The 22,069-nt window shown below is 41.9% G+C and overlaps 1 protein-coding gene across 2 annotated transcripts in view; it reads right to left on the bottom strand.

Moving 5' to 3' along the window:
• The window catches only part of ripor3 (RIPOR family member 3), a 43,126-nt gene that overhangs the window by 7,215 nt on the left and 13,842 nt on the right, over nucleotides 1-22,069 (bottom strand). Inside the window, exons 2-12 of one of the 2 annotated variants that reach the window (XM_067506054.1) lie at nucleotides 19,929-19,992; nucleotides 12,299-12,417; nucleotides 8,276-8,425; nucleotides 7,841-7,919; nucleotides 7,726-7,749; nucleotides 7,576-7,629; nucleotides 7,252-7,401; nucleotides 2,815-2,878; nucleotides 2,683-2,726; nucleotides 2,314-2,439; nucleotides 1,406-1,551 (exon numbers count right to left, since the gene is read on the bottom strand). In XM_067506054.1, the coding sequence (XP_067362155.1) occupies nucleotides 1,406-1,551; nucleotides 2,314-2,439; nucleotides 2,683-2,726; nucleotides 2,815-2,878; nucleotides 7,252-7,401; nucleotides 7,576-7,629; nucleotides 7,726-7,749; nucleotides 7,841-7,919; nucleotides 8,276-8,425; nucleotides 12,299-12,396 (935 nt within the window). In that variant the 5' untranslated portion in view covers nucleotides 12,397-12,417; nucleotides 19,929-19,992. The remainder of the gene's footprint in view (nucleotides 1-1,405; nucleotides 1,552-2,313; nucleotides 2,440-2,682; nucleotides 2,727-2,814; nucleotides 2,879-7,251; nucleotides 7,402-7,575; nucleotides 7,630-7,725; nucleotides 7,750-7,840; nucleotides 7,920-8,275; nucleotides 8,426-12,298; nucleotides 12,418-19,928; nucleotides 19,993-22,069) is intronic. The other variant, XM_067506055.1, reaches the window with a different exon arrangement.

Raw genomic sequence — 22,069 nt, 5'->3', positions numbered from 1 at the left:
AGAAGTAGAACATGAGCCTCGTGTGCACCTGTGGGTGATCTATTATTTTCCGTTTATCAGCAGCTAAAAACTGGAAGAAGCTTCTCAGTCGGTGACAAAGCTCCAAGTCCGAACTGTCCAGAAGTGGTTTGCTGCGTTTAAACACAGGTGATAAGGCTAAGGAACATTCTCAGATGCTCCACGACAGCACTCCTGCACGCTGAACCACCAAGATCCTCTTCTTCATTGAGGTTTCTGCGATCAACCGTGTATTTAAAAAAAATAAAAATAAAATCTTTTCTAAGATCAAGGTCGACCTGAATGGAAAAATCCTACAAAGATGGAAGAGACGGGATTAAAAGAGCGAACGAAGAACTGAAATAAAATGATTTTCAGCCCTGAGGTCGGTGGTGATCATGAGGGGAAGAAGAAGAAAACGCATAGACCTTCTCAGGACACTAAATTTGAGGTTAAGTTACTGGACTTTGTAGCCCCCTTCAGTAAACTGATATTTAAAGTCCAGGATCCTCCTCCTTCCTCAGGGTTTCTCTTCTGTACGTTTACACCTTCAGTCCAAGCTTTAATGCAGCAACCTGTCATCTTTTGCTGCCCACAGCTGATATTTTTCTTTTTAACTTAACACATTTTGTCACAGTGACTCATTTAGGAGCTCGACTGACTTTTTTTTTTGTGGGATTGTGTAAGTTCGGCAGCCTCGTGCATGTTTCTCTGGGGAGAATCCACGAAACGTCCTCCACCTTGCTTCTTTAAAGCCTGAAACCTGATCCGTTATGGTGTGTGTGTGTGTGTGTGTGTGTGTGTGTGTGTGTGTGTGTGTGTGTGTGTGTGTGTGTGTGTGTGTGTGTGTGTAACGTTCACGCTGCATTAATCGGCCGCTCAGTGACAGCTGGCTCAGCTTACAGGTACAGAGAATGAAGAAAATAACAGATCCAGCCGCTGAATGTGAAGCGTTAACAATCCAACTCATCATTTGTGTTTTTGGTTTTTTTTCACATCGGGTTGTTTGTTGCTCAGACTTGTTTTCATGCAGAATCAGTGTCGTGAGGAGACACATATCCAAATTTCCGATGAGCGCGGGGAAAAATGTCTTCATTCTAAGCCATGTTTGCTTTTCCAGACGTAATTCTTCATTCTCCATTTTTCTTGTCTGAAGCACCGAATGTGATAGTTTGTGGAGCAGCTGCACTTGTCATTCACCTGATTAACTGTGGAATATGATACCGCTCATCTGAGCCTCCAGTCCAGTTATTTCCTGGGAATAAGACGATTTCACTTCATAAACTCCCTGTCAAATCCTGCCCTCAGAGGAGGACAAGCCTCTGCATTTCTAATTCTCATTGTTAGTTTTCCTGTGTGGACTGTTTTACTTCTACTTCATGCTTTTAACTGTGTGCTGTGTTCGTACTTCCAGGTGACCTCCAGCTGCAGTTTGATGGTCCCAAGCTCTGTGATGTCCACCAGCATCAGCTGCGGCCTCGCCACAAAGAAGTCTGCACTCGCACATGTTACCATGCCAACCAGCAGCCAACCCAAACCCTTCGCCTCCGCCACCTGCAGGGAAGGATTTGATGGATGAGGTGACTGGAGACACAAACCACACAAAAAAACAAAAAAAACTGGAGAACAAGTACAACACAATGCAAAAATAATATAGAAGCAACATTAGCAGTATAAAAAGTATAAAAAGGAAAAGTACATGGATCCTTGTCCGAACAGCACTTTGTCTAAATCCTTTTAAAGATATGCCCAATATACATTTAGGCCTCTATAAAATCAAGCCAATTTTCCAAATGCAGATCAGGTTCTTTGCAATTTAGAGCCAAACAAGGTGAAACAAATACACATCTTGACAGTGTATCTGTTTTTTTATATACTGTGGTGCAGAATTGTAGTTAAACTCATGTAACATTTTGATCTGCAAACTACAGCAAATTTAAAATGCAAAGTAAGTATTTGGGGTTTTTCAATTATCAAATGATCTAAAATAATAATTATATTACAGTGGACTTGTTTTGTCTATAAAGCGTTAGTTTTTTTTATTTATATAAAGTTATAACTAACAATCTAAAATCTAAAGATAATCAGGTTATTACAGAGACAAGCAAATGTTCTAATGGAAGAACTTGGAGCCAGTGTACATTTTTTTTTTGTTTGAAATAATTAAGACATTCAGTGAAGTAGTTGACTGAATTCTGTGGATCAATTCAAATAACTGACTAAAAAGCAAAACCCACTGATTAGTGAAGAGTTTTTATATGCGATGAGCAAGTGTATGATTAGCATTTATCTTTGCAGCACACGTGTGTCTGTGACCTTGATTTCAAAGTTGTGGTTTATGTACGGGAGGAAGACCATCTCTTCTTCATCCCAGGACTGCGTGTCATCCGACTCAATTCTTCCTCTGATCCTCCATCGCTGGCGGCCCAGTCGCACCACCACCTGGTCATGTGACACAATCCAAACCGGACTTTACCATCGGCTGTGCCAACAGTTGGCACTAGAAAGTGATGCACATAACTAAGATGTGCTTGTTTTAGTTACTTTGAAATAATCTTTACAGTGCTCACACGTTTCCCCTACTTTCCACACACACACACACACACACACACACACACACACACACACGGAATCGTCAGTGTGGTTTTTCGTGCTAAAGCTCTGTAACTAATGAAAAACAAACACCTCGTACTGGTCTCCAGGGCAGAGTCGAGCGAAGCCGATGAGTCCTGCAAGTGCAAACACGTGTTAAAAATTTGGAAAACAACAAGTTACTGATGACCTGTGACCTGTGACCTGTTTTTGGAGTGTGCGCACCTTTCATTTTGATGTGTAGCTCTCCGAGGAGGACTTCTAACTCTTCCTCCATAACGGACATGTCCTGCAGAGAAGAAACAGATTCACCAGGATGTTCAGACTTTTCCCTACAGCTGATTTTTGCCAAAATGCTTTTTCACGTATTCTCTGTGCAGAGTGAGGACAGAGGTCAGTAATTGTTGCCAACATTAAGTTTGTGAATGTTTCCAGTATTGGAGCACAATTAGGAGCCGGGTATGTGTGAGCCGACAGGGTTTCCCCTGTGAGTCAAGTACTTGCTGGACCATCGGATACGAGTAAGATCACCTCTACAACGGTCTTCATCAGAACATTGACTCTGAAGCCGTTGTTTTCATTACTACAGCAGAAATTGGCCAATAACTTCTCGCTCACGTTGCTAATTACTATACTGTTGGTACATTAAAACTACTTCCTTCAGTGAGCTGCTTACGACTGCTGCTGCTGTTTGGGAATGTTTGTAATGTTTTCCATTAAAAAAAAAGTGACAACATTATATCCTTTGTTTTCTGGACAAAGAGATGTTCACGCGAAAAAAAAAATTTTAGGCATAAAAACAACTTTTTTTAAAAAACAATTACAGTAACTACTTTCAATGAGTTATGAAAGATAATGAATTAAGTTTTGTTATATCATTTTTTTAAAAATCAAATTCCTTCCAAAGAGCTTGAGTTACTACAAAGCAGCAGCACGTTTGCACCCGATGGCTGCTGCTCACACGCTGCAGCCCAAACGTGTGCACGAGGCCTAAACTCCGAACCAAGCAGCCAATTTATGACTTAATGTTGTAAACACAGGTGGTAAACGGACCAAGGACCCGAACACGAAGCTCATTAGAACTAAGTGTCTGTCTTTCACAGGTTTGTTTATGTGGTGGATGTGTTGGAGTGATTCTTGGCTTCTCTTTAGGCTCCTAACTCTGCTGCTTGGGAGACACACAAATGTAAGACATCATAAATCACATCCTCTGCATTATTGTGAAACGCCGCCACAGTTCAGACGCAGACGACTCAAACAAGATGCTCCGCGCTCAGCCTTGGCTGTTCCATCATCTTGCTAATATAAATACAAATGCTGTTGTAGCCTTGTTCCAATTCCTGCTTTTTATCCACAAGTGTCAAAACAGAGGAGGAGGGAAATGATTGCTGCTGAGCCAACCTTTCTCCTACCATCTCATACATTTCACACCACTCTGGGTGTTGCTGGCGTGATGAACCTGCCAAGTCACGGCCAATATTACTCAAACTGACTTTCTTGCACCATATTTTAATACCAACTCATTTTTTAAATGCAATGCTGTTTTGATCTCATCAATCTTTTGGTATTTTAGCCTTTATTTGATATTTGATAGCTGACCGTGACGATGCTGACAGGAAAACTGGGTATAACCTGCGACATACTGTCCCGAGCTGGAGATGTTGGTCGTCCAGGTTATGCTGGATTAGCCTTGGATAGTACAATTGTGTGTTGAAAGACTGATCAGAGAGAGTGGAGGCCCTGCCACTTCCAATTAAATGTGGGGGAGAAAAAGTTACAATACTGGTTCTCTTCTTGTGACCCGACTACCTGAGCTGAATGGCCAGTGAGAGTGTTCCCCCTTTAAAAATCGATGTTGCATCCGAATGCGGAATCAGCTGAAAAGCACATACCACAACCACCGGCTGATTATCAGCTTGGTGCGCGATCTTTCCTTAAGCCTAACCTTCTCATTTTGTGCCTAATCCTGATGAAATTCCATAGCAGCACAGATACAAGGTCCCCGGTTTGAATCGACCTGCCGGCTGTGGCATTTCTGCGTGGAGTTTGCATGTACGTGCAGGAGCAGGAGCAAGCGTTTGTTTTAATAATTTCATCATTTGTTTCATGAGCGATTTGCAAATTCGTCATCCACTTTACTCAACATATGCATAGCATCAGTGTCCTGTGTGTAAGACTGTTCATTTGCAGAGGTCTCACAAAAATAAATGTTTTTTTGAATGTTGCCATGGAGACGTACACAGATGCTGGCGCTACATTCAATAGGTGCTGACCTCTGCCGAAGGCCGAGTGGTCATCACGCTTGGTCAAGAAGCTCATTCCCTCTGTGTGAAACTGCAACAACGGTAGTTCTGTGCGCACATGTCTTATATGACGAATGTCTCCATGTGACGGGAGGAATTTTTGAATTGGGGGGAAAAAAAAAAAAAAAAGGAAAATGTTGCAAAATGTACAAGATAAAAAGGCAAAAATAAAATAATAAAGCGGTTTAATAAGTGAATGGAGATGATAAGTAGGCTCGATACAAAGGAGGGTGCACGTGATGGAACGAGTGAGATGGGTTTGAGGACGAGAGACCAGAGACAGAAGTTATGAATGAGTCTTCTGTTGTCTGCTAATGACCCTTCTCCTGTGGCTGCAAACAGACAAATCTCTCTGGAGTCGTCACTCACACACCACATTATTTCATTTGGCAGAGTTGCGTCCATTAGAGGCGAGTGCTGGCCCTCGGCTCTGTGGAGACGAAGGATAAGTGGCAGCTTCTAGATTTCAGTTACAGCAAACACTTCAAAGATTCTCTGAAAAAAAATCGAGAAACCCTGAATTTTATTTCATCTTTTTAATTGTCTGTGGTGATGAAATTGATCAGGTTTGCAGCATCGACAGAATATTCTGAATAGATTCATTCAGACTATAACATTCTGTGCGAATCCTTCCACTGTTGAGTATCTGTGTGGATTCTTGCTGCCAAAGGTTTGTGGTTTTATTCCACACGTTTGTGGCTGCAGCCCAATTTACACATTATTTCCATTCCAGGCAAAATGTCTGTGTGAAGTTTTTATCAGCGAGTCTGTCCAGGATTTTTCAGCTCTTTTAGCAAATTTCTAAAATGTGGAGAAATCTGGGGGTTTTTTTTTAACAAAATGTGCTAAATGTTTGTCAGTAATTATTTTTTCATCAGTGTGTAGTGCAGAACATCCAGCTTTAAGCAGCTGTTTTATGTGTAGGCAGTAAAAGTAGTTTGAAGTGAGCTGCAGTTGCAGTACAGACATTATATCACATGTTCATCTGCCGTCGCTCCATAACGATCTCGCCCTCATTCAGCCTTTCACTCCGCTAATTGCCCCATCGGAGTCTTTTGTTCTGCACACGCTCCACGTGTAAAGGAGCCTTGAGACGACCATGTTGTGAATTGGCGCCATGTAAATAAAGTTGAAGAAAAAGTTCAAATGTGCTGCTGGAGAACACCGATCAGAACCCTGCTCGCGTGTTTACATGGCGGGTGGAGAAAAATCAGGTCCAGTAAACCCTTTACCCCAAATAGAGAAACCAGGTTTACAGTTACTGCACCTCAGAAACCAACTGTAATCTGGTTACTTAGGTGCACGTGAACACGCCGACTGATAACGACCCACTAACGGCTACAGCATGAAACCTGCCTCAGAAAGTGGTGAGCATTTCTGTCATGCTGAGGTCAGACTTTCCTGACTGTGTTTTCTCTCGATCTACAAGTTCACGTAATATAAAAAAAAACAAAAAAAAAAACTCAAACGTTTGCAGAAATTTCCCATTAAGACGTAAAGCTATAAAATCCCGTAGGTCTGCTGTGCACATGGTCACACATCACACAACAGTGATTCATGTTTTACACCCGAGATGCATTAAAACATCAGAACTGCAGCAGAAACACGCTGCAAACGTGCACAGTGAATATCTTGTGCGCTGAGACAGGAAAATGCTGTTTATCGCCGTATTAAAATGTGAAAATTGTGATGCCCGTGATTCAGCTGTTTGAAGATAATTGATGACAACAAGAGTAAAGCTGAATATAAACTCTGTTGTGCTAAAGCCCTAGATCTAGTTACTAACACTCATGTTTCAAGAATATTAAAAAATAAAATTTAATATTTGTGACAGTCACAACATTTGGCAGTAACCTGAACATCTCTTTATTTTTAAGTAATTTATTTGACCTTCTTGTTCCTGTGTAGACTACAGTCCATGTTGTTCACACCTCTCCATCTAGCATCTGTATTTTATTTATCATCATTTTTACAAATGTTGCTTCATTCATTAAACACCAGTCGCCACCATAATTCCCTTCTCGCAGGATTTGCAGAACTGCAAATGATAATGAAGATTTTACTGTCCAGCAACTCATACTAGAAGCTAAATAGTTTAGCACTCAAATGTAAGTACTTGTACTCAGTCTGGGATGAAGTGGAATCGGGACTTTCCTAATTTTCAGTTGTGATGTGATGTAAATCCATATTCAACAATAGCAAAGCTCCAAACAGGGACGTTTTGCATAATTGCATAAAGAAAAACATATCGTTGTTTTTTTTTATATTTTCAGTGGAGCCCCAGTATTAAAAAACATAAACCCAATGTTTTGCATTATACGGCTTCTTTAAAAAGTTTCTGTTCTCTGCAGTCCAGTACCTTCAGGCTGTGTCTGTGGTTGCGGTTGAGCTCCAGCAGACTCTCTCTGGAGGCTCTTGTGGACGGGGACAGCGAGAAGGCCCTCTTCATGTTGACCGCTCCCTGACACAACCTCCACTGGATGCAGTAGGTTTCGTACAGCTCCTCAACCTGCAGAGACGAGAGAGGATCAAAGAGAGAGGGCAGCTCTGGGATCAGGGCTGAGAGGACTGAGAGCGACAACATCAATTTCATTTTTTCCCTTTTCTATTTAAAATGCAGTAGAAATATTTGTCCCTTAAATGTTTGAAGAAAACTCAAAACCAAAAAAAAACACCTTGTTACCTTGCTGATCTGAAATTCCAGTCGTCGAATGTATCTCTCCAGCGCTCGTATCTCCTGTGAGAGCAGAAAACACCATTTTAGATTTCAACTTTTAGTGCATCAGCCACTCAAAACACGATGAGGCATCTTTGGTTCGGGTGCAAAAGTTACCTTGTCCAGATCATACAGAAAGGCCTGGAAACACAGAAAACATGTTATTATCAGCATTACGGCCTAAAACCAAATCAAAAAGTCACACAGACAGTTTGTCTTCGTCTCCCCTCACCAGTCTGGAGTTTCTCTTGGTCTCTCTCTGCTGGGACGACAGGAAGTCCATCTCCACCTGGTGACCTTCCAGATACTCCCTGCAGACAGTCACATACGCAACATCAACACTTTTTATAGCAATAAATACAAATTAATCAGGTACAGTTTGGCGTTTATTCCATTTTGGAGCTTTCTCTCCTTCACTGCATCCTAGTGGGATAAAATGTCACGTTTATTCCCCTGTAAACTTCTCAAGTTGATCAGAGGTATTGTTATTTAATATGACAGAAAAAATGTAAAGACTTGAGAAACCTGCACAGTGACACAAACCAAACTCCAATTTCTAGATTCCCTCCGATTCATTTTGTGATTCTTCCCTAATCTAACGACTTGGAACCGACTTGGTCAACAGCTACAGAGACTGAATGGATGAATCGAGTCACACAGTACATACTTGAGTCCTTTGCGTAGTGCCAAGAAGACACTGTCCACTTGTTCAGGTTGCAGAGACCAGGTACCCCCTCTGCTGGGAGACAGGTGCATCCTGGGAGGCTTGCCTCCTGTCTTGGCTTTGGAGCGAAAGGAGTTACGAGCTGACGACGGCCTAAAAACAGACATTATCCACAAGAAAGGGCCTTTCTTAGAACAAAATTGAGGATCTTATGAATAAACACAAAGTATTTTTTCCTCTGTTGGCTTAGAGGTCGCCTCAGCTGGGGATCCAATCTGCCTATGGCTGGTTTTTAAATCAAGTCAGAGTTTATTTATATGGCGCGTTGACCAAAGTGCTTTACAGTAAAAATAAAAGACGTAATTCAACAACAATCTGCAGAACCACAGATAAATTCTGTAAGTACTTACAGAAAATAGAAAATAAAAAACAGCCAATTGAAAACCAATACACGGATATTTAATAAGATAGTGGAGCCAACCAGCCTCAATACAAAATGTACCAAATACCACAAGATAGAAAAGCAAACACAGCACATTAATAAGTAAATATGGTCTTAATGCTCCAGTAAATGAAGCGTCTGCTTAAAAAGTGGTGTTTTGAGTTTGATTTTAAAGACAAATGCATTTGCAGTGGGAGATCATTCCACAGAGCAGGTGGTGCTACAGTGAAAGCCTGTGTATCTGGGTCGAGGAACAGCCAGTAGGCTCTGATGCTGTGAGCCTATGTGGCTTCAGGAGGCTGGATAGGTAAAGTAGACAGAGACCTTTCTGGGCCTTAAAAACAACAGTTAAAATCCTAAAAATCCATCCTAGATTTGACTGGTAACCAATGGAGAGAAAACAAAACCAGGGACACGTGTTCATATCCTGCAGTATTTTTTAGAAAACGTGCCACAGCTTTCTGCACCAGCTGCAGGTGAGCTAATCGGGGTTTAGCCGCCTTTTCTAACTCCCCTCTGCTCAAAGGCAGCTGAAGCTTTGATAGCAATCACACCTGAAAACAAAAGCCGGACTTGACAAGGGCTGATGTGATTTATCAGGTTTAGACTGCTGTCCAAGATGAGCCCTCACCGATTTGGGGTAAAATCAGCAGAAATGTTTGTACCAAATAATCTTCACTTTTTGCTTCATTTAGAAAAAGGAAGTTTTGTGCAGCTTATTTCATTTAAAATGAGAAGAAGAGATTGTAATGAGCATTTTTTTTTTTTCCCAGTGGAAGGAAAGACTACTTTTGCGGAATCGAACCCACTGGGAGAAGGTATAGTGTAATCAGCATTGGACCTAGAACACATCCCTGAGGCTCGCCATATTTCAGCTGGATGCCACATACGATGCAACACTCTGGAAAGTGCCGAACATTGGATTGATGCACTGTGGAAGGCACCAGGTTTCCCAACCTCAGTGCATTCAGCCTCCAAATGAATAAAACCAGTGTTCATCATAATGCAAAAAGAGAGAAATTCAACAAACATTACTCTTTTTTTTGGTCAAAGCAAAAGCACTGAGGAAAGTGTTTTGAGCATATTTCATATGCAAGGGCATTTAAACAAAAGTATCCCTAATGAAGGAAATTAAAAGCAGAGACATAAATTCAGGAAAGATGAAAGTCGCTCATGAAGTGTTTGTTTCCTTAAACACGACAGTAAAGTGTTTTTAATCAGCTCCACTCAACTTTTTAAGGATGTTCTCTGTAATTATGGATTCAGCTATTTCAAAAACAAAAACAAAAGTGTTTTCATGGATGTGTGATATTGGTCACTCCTTTCGGTGTGTGTGTGTGTGTGTGTGTGTGTGTGTGTGTGTGTGTGTGTGTGTGTGTGTGTGTGTGTGTGTGTGTGTGTGTGTGTGTGTGTGTGTGTGTGTGTGTGTGTACTGTTCCTGCCACCATCAAAGCTCCAGGGTTAAAAAGCAATGGCAGACCACCCAGTGGTACATGAGGTTATGGGTAAAAATCTAAAGGGCTTGAGGAGAAATATTCCAGTAATAGTGTGCGTTAGCCTGTTTACATGTGTCTTTCAGATTGTGTGGGCCAGGATCATCGTCCTGTCCCCAAAAACAAACTGGTCTATTTGCAATTCAGCGGTAAAATGTGCACAAGCAGATGTCAAATCGTTTCAAATGACGACGTCTTTAAGGTTCATCTTCAGCCTGTTGTCTAATCGAGGGGATGCAGTTAATGCAGCAGGCAGCAAGAGGAGTAGATCTCCACCGAGTGCAACTTCTTCTTCGCCACAGCCGATCATCCATTTCCACCTCCTCACTCCGTCCCCCACATCTTCCTCTGTCACACCAACTTCTCACATTTCACAGCATCCACGAACCTCCTCTTGTCCTCCTGTCCAGCAGCTCCGTCCTCAAAAGTCTCTACCTGATGTAGCGATGTACTAAAATACATGAAACCAATGGAACCAATTGTTGCAGTGAAACCAACTAAATCCAACCTAGAATTGTTCTATAATTGTTCATGTGGACAATTGGGACAACACCATTGTTGTGAGGACATTGTTACACCTTACACCCTGTGCGAGCGTGTGTGTGTGAAGACAGGAAGTGCATTCCACACGAGTTTTTTTTTTTTTAACAGGACATTGTGTTCCCTCTCCCTCTCGTGGGACAGACAGTCCACATCTGCCTGTTTGTTCGTACTCCAGTCACAAAGGACATCTCAAAGCCTGTGGTGCGTTCGCTGTCCGCCCCACCGATGAGCAACAGGCTGGTCTCGAAGTGAAGATATTTCCCTCCACACGACAGTTCAGCAAAAAACAAGATCCTTAAATCTTAAAGGACAATAACAGATTACAGATTTTTTTTTTTTTTTTTTCAGTTATTGTTCTACGTGGTGAAAAACAGCTCCCCACAGAGAGACGATCTATTAAAGTCAGCATGAGGTCGAAGTCCACAACTGTAATTTAACTGAGACGAATAGTCAGCTTTACGTTCTGCTTCCTGTCATTCGCCCTGACAGCTGTGGGGGGGGGGGAGTTAAAGTCGTTCTATTATAAGTTTAGGCAGAGGAGGTTGTCATGGTAAATATGTGGACTTGAGTTTGAATTAAATACCATAATAACACGGTGCAGTGAACTATGCAGACAGATAAAGATGTGCAGTCACTGCAGAACATTCTAGGACAAGAATCGGGAAAACTATCATAACGTGAATGAACCTTCAGGGTAAAAAAAGCAAATGCTTATTTCAACAACATCAGTAAATCTAAGTATCTGCATGAAATATTTCACGGTGCAAAAAAAAAAAAAGTTGAAAATGTTCAGGTTTACACAAATGGGGGAAAATTCCCCTGGTTCCTGTGCAGTGTTTGTTTAAGTGGGTTTGTGTTAATGCTCATTGGATGTCTAATTGTAGATGTTTGAGCTTCACACATTTACATTTAGCAGACGCTTTTATCCAAAGCGACTTACAAGTGAAGGAGGAAACATCATAGCTACGTCCTATCAGAGCTCTATTTTTCAGTGCTTTGTGCCCATTTTTAGTTCTTCTCTATATTTTTAGTGGTTTTGTGTCTGTCTTTGTACATTTGCATCTGTTTTGAGGTGTGTCTTAGTCCATCGTGTGTCTCCTTTTAGATGACTTTTGTCTGTTATCGGTCAATTTTAAACATTTCGTGTCTTTTGTCATTTTGCGCCTTATTTGTATAGATTCAGGTTAATGTTTTTTTTAGCCCTTTTGCAACTTTTGTGGAGGAGCCTTTCTGACCTGTCCTTAAAAAAGGTCCTTTCTCCCTCCTTTAATAAAAATCTAATTACCCTGGCATCGTTTTTGCCTGCTGAAAAGAACGATGTGAATAGTTTTAAGGTGAATTTCCCTTAATCTGATGGTGTATGTTGGGCTGTGTGCTTGCTCTTTGTGTTAACGTGGCCACAAAACTGCTTCTTTCCCTTCCGGGATGGTCGATTTGAAGGTCACACATTCACAGTGCAGCAGGATCAACCAGGGTTTATCGGTGTGGCACACGAGAGTGGACCCTTTGTGTTTGGATTCTTATTGGCTGTAACAGCCCGTCACTCACCGCCGTCGCCCGGTCAGAGAGCTGAACCCAGTGAAGGAGCCGCTCCTCTGGACCAAACTTCCGTCTGACGGAGAGTTGAATCTCAGCTTCACCGACATCCTGCACAGAAGTTATCGAACCTGTGGCAAACACACACGAACACATTGTGGGTGACCTCTTCAATGTAGCCTCAACATTTCTTTATTGTTCTATGGTGAAAGCGCCGAGCGTCGATCACCAGCGGGGACCTTACGCATCAGCATGTAATGCAAAGACACTGGACGAAGTTGGGCTTTTTGACGCCTCCGAAATTAGAACGGGCTGGATGTTCACTTTGTTCGTTCAAGAAGCAAACATTTAAATCAACTCTGTGTCAGATCATCCAAAACAGGAAACAGAGCAGCAACTTATCTGGGAAGCATTAGAAAACCAAGAGCAACATGTTGAAACAGAAATACGTGCTGGGGTACAGATGGAGGAGCTTTAGCTTTTAAATCGGAAAGTTCAGGTTGAATACAGAGGATCGCATTGTCCTACTAGTGTACGAGCTGCGTCCAACTTGTGTTTAGATCTGAGCAGGTTTATGTGGCACATTTCAAATCAAAGCCTCACCAGACTCCAGCCTGTACTGTAGTGACCACTGCATTTCCTTATCAGATCTTGTATAGTTCACACACAGTGAGTCTGGGAACCACTTGCCCACAGTTTGTCATGCAGGTCCTATAAACGCCGAGTTGTTAACAAAACAACGACGACATAATTGTGCGTTTACGTGATAAACAGTTGTTTTCTTATACGACTCCATTATGAGTCTTTGTCTTAGAGTGTGTGTCATTTCTTCAGTTCTTCAACTTCGATGCTGAGCCGGTGTCGATTTATTGCGTCACACTTCGTTCTAACCGACGCTGGTTGTGTTCCCAGTGAGAGCAAGTTGTTTGGTTTGGTCGGTTCAACATGATGTCTGATAGAAAGAATGGCCTGCTGTCATTAGGCATCATTACCCTGTAACATTTGCCCAGTAAAACAGTAGAAGGATTTTGGTCGTGATCTAAACAAAAGGAGGCTTGAGAAGTAATTATGTGATGTCAGCAGTTGTGTTTGTGCTTGGCGTTGGTCATTTGCAATCTTGCACATTTTGATAACGGGTTGTTTGAGATCCTGTTGTTTTAATTCACGCCGGCTCGGCACCAGCTGATGTCACTTCTGGCTGCTCGCTGCCTGGACGTGCCGACCAGAGCGCAGCTTTAAAAAAAGGACACGTTCACAGTCTTACAAGTCTGTCTGAAAGTGAAAGTCATGTGCTCGTACAGTATGAACACTGAAACTGATCCCTGAAAACCTCTTTCACATGTGATAATGTCCAGAGAATCAGTTCTAATCTTATTGATTACATGCTCTGAGATTAATTCATCTAAATCTAAATTCTTCAGTTAAATTCTGGCAGATGAGTAAATCAGTAAATTAACTTTAATATTCAAGAGTTATTCCAGAATCAGAACCAGTCCCTTTGGTGATTTAGTCAAATGTCATTTCTTTTCTCTGATCAATATTAGGGGATTATTTTTCCACAGCGTTCATTCAAATTCGTTAGATTCAGTGGATGTTTCCAGAGTGGCAGCTTTTTCATTACGAAATCACTTTGTTACTTTTCTTCCACTGCAAGTTGACGGGGAAACTGTGTAGTTTTGCAGATGTTGAGCCACATCACTCCCACTGAGAACCTTGTTCAGTGTTCGCACTGATAAGATAGATGAGATGATAAGATGCACGTACACAACTGCCAATCTAACACCAAGCAAATTATGAAACAGATAGTAAATAACATCAGGAATGGGATTTAAAATGTGCAATGAGGGAGGCACATTCCCCGAGTAACAAAGAATTCCGGGAGGATGGAGGGGGATGGGGGGGGATGGTGCGTGTTAAGAGGGCTGTCTGGCAGAAAGCTGGGGGGAGATGTGATCTTAAAAAATTAACCTTGACCCACAAGTGATTTACAGGGTCCCGTGTGGTGAGGAGGTGGGAGGGTGTGTGTGTTGGTGAGAGTGTAAATGTTCAAGTGACTGAAGTGTGTGAGTACTCACACATACACACACACACACACACACACACACACACACAGGAATTGATTTTTTCCCTCCGACTCTCTCCCTCGCAGGGTGTGGTGCGACTGGATGCTTTAAATGTGGTTTCTTTACCATCTCATTGGTCATCACTCTCCTTCAGCTCAGTCTCTACAAACACATTCCCCAGGTTCTGACTCTGTGCGGATCCTTCGTTTCCTGGAGTCATCAGACAAACGGGCTGAAGACAGGGGTATGTCGGCCTAACTGTGTTTAAGTGGTACATGCAAGTGATGTAATAGAACTTGTTGCATTCACTGGTTTCCTTTGCTGAACAGTTCTCATGATTTGTGGACGGGCGGAGTCCATGTTGCGTCTGTGCAGTGATATTTCTGAAGAAGTGCAACAGGAGGTCAGTACATTTTCCACAGAATGCATCGAAGAGCGACGATGAATTAGGGAGATATTACTTCAGAATCCGTTTTAATACCGTGGAAATTAGTGTGGAGATACAGTGCATCCAGAAAGTATTCACAGCACATTGTGTTATGTTACAGCCTTATTCCATCATGTTCATAATTTTCCTCAAAGTTCTACAAACAACACCCCATAATGACAGCGTGTGGATCAAGAGAAAGATGAATGCAGCAATGTACAGAGACGTCCTTGATGAAAACCTGTTCCAGAGCTCTGGACCCCAGACTGCTCTGTCAGTTCAGCCAGAGCCCAGACTTGAACCCGACTGAACATCTCTGTAGAGATCTGAAAATGGCTGTGCACCTTAAGAGGTACTGCAAACAACAATGGGAGAAGCTGCTTGTAGCATCACACTCAAAAAGACTTGAGGCTGTAAATGGTCCTAAAGTTGCTTCAACAAAGTATTAAGCAAAGGTGGTGAATAATTTTTTTCTCTTTTTACTTTTAATACATTTGTGTAGGTTTCAAACAAACTTCTTTCACGTTGCCTGTTGACTTGAGGAAATAATTGATTCCATTTTGGAAAAAGGCTGTAACATAAAAATGTGGAAAAAGTTAAGCACTGTGAATCTTCTGCATCTTTCTGAAAGCACTGCACTTGTTGGGGTCTGGATGAGACTGAGCCACATTTGTGCAAACTGGACAGCTGCAGTGGACAGACAAACGGATGTAATGGTTACACCTGAAGGCAGCACAGCAGGACTTTGCCGTCCGATGTGCTGGTTTTACGCTCGACCATCGAGCCCACTTCTTAATGTGGTTAAGAGCAATGGCACAACTCTGCTCCACAACAACCACACAGCAGGCTGCTCGGTATTCTCCGTCTCACCGAGGAGACGGGATTACTGGACATGTTAATTTTTTTAACTTTATTCTTGACATCGTTTTATTTTTTTTGCCTTTATGTGGCCTGAATACACCTTCGTAGGAAACAGATTCCAATTCAGCAAGTTATAATCCTGCTTTAACGCAATTCACCTAAACCATCAGTGGTTACACAGATGGTTAAATGCTGCGAATATGTTTAAAGAATTGTAGTGAAATTACACCTGTACCTCCAGTTACAGATGAATCCGTATCGTGCGCAAAATTAACACAATGGAAAACTAAGACAATCGAAAAGCAGGAGTCGGGATGAATACAAGGACACTTCCAGGTCATGAATTATCTCCTGGAGTTAAGAAAGTTCATCATCAGAAAATGGGAGGAAATCCACCACCAAATTAAAAGCTGATTAAATCTCTGCTAGTATGTCTGAATTCAACTGGAAGAAGTTTCTATGAGCTGATTGAGCACAAAATTGAGCTTCGTGACGATTAGACAAGATGGTACGGTTAATGAACGCAGTGCATGTGGACACTATTTTTGATGTAAATGAAGATATCACTGACAGACTGAGTCCAGCATTGTCCAGAAAATACTTACAAAATAAAACCAGTTTCTTATTTTTTAAAAGAAAAACCATTTCACGGTGCACGACTGTAATTCTTAAAGCCTCCCAATCCCCCTTCAGAGCTCATAATGGCTGGTTGTAAAAGCTTCTAATCCCAGGCCTGAACTGGGGGGAGACTGGTTCCCAGTTCTGCGTTTACTGGACTGAGCTGCTGCTCACAGAACAGAGGAACTGGCTTCTTCACCCTTATATGACCAAGAACCTGCGATTGTTTTAATCAGTGCTTGTGTGAATGAATTGTAGTTTCCTTTGAACATATGTGCCGCATGCACGTCGTTTGCTTTCAGCTTTCTCCTGCTAACGAGATCTCGCTGTCAGGGAGATTTCCTGATTAAATTAAGCTCAGCTAACATGCCTGTGGCTGCGTTGTAATCGAACTATATGAGAAACAGCTTCAGCTGCCGTGTTTGCTGAAACGCAGCCGAAATAAGACGGAGGATCGTTCTGTGAGTCCGTACTGAATTCCTCCTCCCACTTCCTCCTCCATAGCCCCCCCACTTCCTCCTCCATAGCCCCCCCACTTCCTCCTCCATAGCCCCCCCACTTCATGCATATGAAAACATGTTTTCATTATCTTGTGTTGTTCACACCATCATCTCTTTCTCTCCCCACTTATTTCATGTTTTCAAGCCTCTGTTGACCCCCCCCCCCCTCTCAGTGTTTCCTCTCTGGCTCAACGATCATCTGTTGTCATTAAAAGGCAGCTTGAAATTACTCTGAATGCTCCCAAGGGACTGAGTCCAAATTCCAAGTAAACACAATGAATAAAATAGCTTTTTATAGTATTAAACGGAGCAAATTAACAAGTCTCTGTATGTGGTGTTGTGTCATAAATGATTAGATCAAACACGAGAAAAAGGGGTCAGAACTTTGAAAACGTATTTAAAACTACTACTTAAGTTTTCTTTGTGTCGTTTCATCACGTGTGACTTTGTGGAGGCTGAAATATGATTGGCTCACTGTGAATGGGTCAAAGGTCACACATGACTCACAGCCTCCAGAGTGACAAACTATGCTGTTCTGGATGGAGATGCAGTGATTTCCACAGTGCTTCGAAAAGAGCAGAGACAGTTATGGCTCAGCTTTTAACACATACATGAAATCAGCATGAAATCAGCACTAAATGTGCGACAGAGTCTGGAAATAAAATGGGCTCGTTCCCTCCTTCATGAACTCCACCGTGCTGCGTAACTCTTCCTTTTCCTGTGACGATGCCCAGCTGCCTGCAGGTCACACTTCCAGCAGTGAATATGTGCAACTTTCCACGCTAAGAGAAATTATTCTGAATGAATAAAAGGTTGATGCTGCACATGCCGGACACTTTTGGTCAAGGCAAATAATACAAATACAAAACCCAGTGGAGCTGTGTTCTCAGTAGTTTTTGGACACCAACAGAGGCCCAAGATACAGAGGAACAAGCTAATCCAGGCAGCAGGCTGACAACTAAGCGAACGAGTAGGGAAGATTAGTGTCTGGGATTGTGGAAAACACCATTAACTTAAAAAGGTTCATTGAGTTCTTCAGAACTGAACTAAACCCTAACGCCTCATTTATGTAACCTTCGTATAACCAGGTGGACCACACCGTCTACCCGGACAGCTGGCAGCAGCATTACACCACAGAACCAGGACAAGTCATGTGTTCACCCCCAGTCATCCACTCCAGCCTCCTCCCTACAACTTTGGAACCTCATAAAAAACACGTCAGTTTGTTAAACTGGAAGAAACAAAAGCCAGACAGGAATTACAGTTTTGGCCACGTGAAGACATTTTTAAACACAAAACACATTTCTCGATCTGTGTTCTGTTCTGTACTTGCGTTCTCAAGGATTTGTGAAACACCAGTCAAAGCCCAAGTACAGATCAGATACCTGGAAGTGTTCTTGGTCTGCCCATGTCTGAGGAGGCTTTGGGAGGCGAATTGTGTGAACTTGCCGTAGGCAGCTATCCAACAATGCCTAGCGCGGTCTTGGCTTTACGCTCATCTCAAAACTAATACAAATTCATCCTAGTACTGCTATTATGACAAGTTATTAGTTTTTGATGTGTCCAAATTAGGTCTCTTTGTAAATTTGACTGGATGTTTTCGTCAGGATCTGATAGATAATTCTCAAAAATCATCATGGAAATACATGCATGCATATAAAGGGCATATAAATGAAAACTTAAGCAGTGCAGTTTAAATTGCAATTTATTCATATAATGGACGACACAAGCCTATAATAGTGACTGACTGACTTAAAAATTGTAACTTGCCATGTTGATACTTGCAGGTTTGGAAGTCTGAAACACCCAAGGTGTTGGCTGTGAACCTAGACTACAAGTGGGTTGGACCGACCTCTTTTTTTCTTTTTCTTCATCCAGTTTACTGTTGTATCCCTGCCTTCTACTGTTCTACCAATGATGTTAATGTTCTTCACACACACACTCAGAAGGTCAAAGGTTAAGGAACCTTTAATTGCTAGCTGCTTTGATTAAAAATGGCTGATGGACAAACCAAACATCGTCGATCTGTTTGACCAGTTGTTACCTACTATACTGGATCACAGTCCGGTGTCTCTGAACATGCTGAAGTTTTGTTTTTAGGTTGTTTGATCAGTGGTTGTTGTTTTTTTTTTTTCTTTTCAACAGCCGACTGTCAAAATGTTTGGCTATAGAAGGTGACGGGGAGCAGGCAGAACTGACAAAACACAGATTTTGGAGGCGTAAATCCTAATTGTGCTAATATTTTAGGAGTTTTTATTTTTTATTTCTCATAAATAATTTTTATGCTTCGTCTTTGTATGAATTAAAAGGAATCACATAATGTTTTCACCAGGTTACTTTAGAGGTGCTGCTGGTTTTGTCATTTCCCTGCTTTCATGTTTTTGCTGTACGTCTCCTTTACCATTTTCTCACATTTTGTTATCTCTGCCGTCTACCTGACTTTCACCCTCCGTCACTGTCTTTGGCTGAATCTCTTTCTCTGTCCACATTAACCCGGTACGTCCTGCATTTAGACGACCGACTGCAGGCTCAGAAAACAATGATGAAGAAGCGATACATTATTTCCATTTCAAGCAAGTACCAATATAATGTTTCTATTCAGATTTTCACACTCCAGAGGCCGGTTTAGAAGAACTTCCCGCTTAATATAAACCCCTTAGATTAAGTGGGGAGGCTGTTGTCACCCCCCTGTCCAAGCCTGTCATCCACCTTTACCCCCCATTTCCCTGCTGTGTGTCGTGTTCTGCACTAATATCCAGGTTTCCTGTGTTTTAACAGAACCAGAGCAAAGATTCAAAGACTCTACAGTAACTTAATCTATTAAATCTATTGACATAAACCCTTACACACACACACACACACACACACACACACACACACACACACACACACACACACACACACACACACACCTGTGTTTGCTGGTAAGTTGATGAACATAATCCTCGTCTGATTACGTTCATCAATAAACAGCAGGAGTGTGGAGCTATGTGAAAAATGTTCATGATAACTTTGGCATCCAGATGTGGATTACTCCTAAAAACAAGGTTGTTTCTGTTCTTGAGTTTAGGTCAGAGCCCCAGCATCCACACGTCAAAGATTCACTGTGAAATAATGAAGAGTGAGTCTGTCCACAGAGAATCATGAGCAAACTAGCAGGAAAAGTCACTTACCTCGTTTCATCTGATGGAAACACCTACAGCTGAGATCCTGTTAGGGTCACTTCATCCCCAAATTCTGAAACAAAGAGAAAGAAACATTTATTTATGCTGAGGAAAGGCTGAATGTAAAGATCAGAGCAGCCAACATAGACACATATGAACTGAAATGACAAAGTAAAGGTTAGAAAAATGCACCTTTTTTTAAAATTAGGCTGCAAACTATACAAATAATTCCTAATCTATTTTACAGAATTCACTTGTGTTGCATTCATCTGAATTCATTCAGCTCCAGAAACTGTTTCTTCACAACATTTGAAGAGTATCTGGTTGCAGACAAAGATGGCGGATGACCGACCTCAACAGGAAGTCGTGGTTACGAGCAGGGAGTTCTTGTTAAAACGGGCCCAAAACTTTACATCATGTCCCAGTAGGAGCATTTCAGAATTATTTCAGTTATTGTGGTGCTGATTTTTTATTTTTATTTTTTTTGAAACAGCTTCGATAATGACTGAAGCTGTGTAGTTTGATGTTTGTGTCTTTGTTTCCAGAGGCAGAAACAGGACTCCGGAATCGATCTTGGGTCTTTGGCTTGACAGTCCAGTGCTTTGTACAGCTGCCACCCCCCCCAACCACCTTCCCTCAACATAATGATGAAGTCATTCCGTTTACTATGAAAAAGGTTTTGCTGTTTAGTTGTATAGGAAAGTACATTTTAGTTGGCAGAGTAGCTCTCTGGTCGTTGCCAGCAGCTTGGATGTAGTTTTTCCTAAGAAGTACATACTTTAAAAACTCTGTATGTCCAGAGCCCAGATAAAAGGGGAAGGTTGCGGCAGAAAGGGCACCTGGCTCAAGAACTCATTCTAAATCAATGTGCGGAACATGTTCCGCTGTGACGACCACTGAAGGGACAAACCGAAAGCCGTTGATCTACATAAATACACTGCAGTCACACACACACTTTGTAAGAGAACATCTCTTACAAAACGTGTGTGTGACTGCAGGTTAGATGGATTTTGTTACAATCCAGCAGAAACTGATTAAGATGGCAGCATTTGAGGTGGATGAAGTGTTTACAAAGTGCCGACTGGACACTCTGCACCCACCAGAATTCTGTTTGAGGTTCAGACAACAAGAGCACTTTGGTGAAGATTTGGGGAAGATCGTGGTTCGGCTTAAAGCAAATAAACGTGCCCATTACATTTTTTCTAATCCCAACAAAATGCTGCAGTTGTCTTACTGAATTGTTCAGTAAGACTCTCGTCATGGATGCTGCAGATATTTGTGACTTTCCAGTCGCATTAATTATGAATAAATCCTACTTTTGTTGATAGAAATCATTATCAAGTCGCAATTAAATAGCTTGTGTTTGCAGTTCAGTTTTATGGAAGGCTGCAAATTAAGAGTGAGTTTACAGTCCGACTGGCTGTGAGACCGTTCAGTACGTAATGATTAGACAATGAACAAAGATGGCTGCATTTACCCCCAATCATCCACTCCAGCCTCCTCCCTGCAACTTTTCAACTGCATGAAAACATCAGTTTGTTAAACTGGAAGAAACAAAAACGTGAAGACATTTTTAAACACAAAACACATTTCCCGATCTGCGTTCTGTTCTGTACTTGCGTTCAAAGATTTGTGAAACGCAAAGCTACAATTTGCCTAAAGTCCTTTGACTTTTGGTTTAAATCCGGTGTCTGCGGAAACGTTGGATTTAGCGCTCGGCGTCTGGTTCGTGGACTAACACGCTATTCTTGGACACAGCAGCTAATCATTCGGTGTCAGAATCTGAGGAAGACTGTATATGAGAGAGACACACACTCGTGATCCATTTCTCTCTTTTTGGGCCAGGGTCCCAGTCTCACTATGCTCATTTATTTTAATAGCAGAGAGGAAAGTGGGAGGGAATCCTTATTTTTCCCTCAGCTCCTCATTCGTCTCATCCTCTCCCTGTTTTTAGAGAGGAGAAAAAAAAACAGATAAAGACGCATCACTCTGTCTGTGCATCCCTCCATTACCGACTTCCTCTTTCATCTTTTCACGGTCTGTTTTTGTAGTATGTGCGGTTCTCTGATGCGACATATGAAGGAGGAGGAAATGGAGATGACAGGAAAGAGGAGGAGGAAGAGTTCTGGGTTTGTAATCACTGGCTCTCC

This window comes from Channa argus, chromosome 5, assembly GCF_033026475.1.
Source record: "Channa argus isolate prfri chromosome 5, Channa argus male v1.0, whole genome shotgun sequence".
Classification (NCBI taxonomy): Eukaryota; Metazoa; Chordata; class Actinopteri; order Anabantiformes; family Channidae; genus Channa; species Channa argus.
The sequence above is the reverse complement of the archived record's forward strand: the minus strand, read 5'-3'. Positions and strand labels throughout refer to the sequence as shown.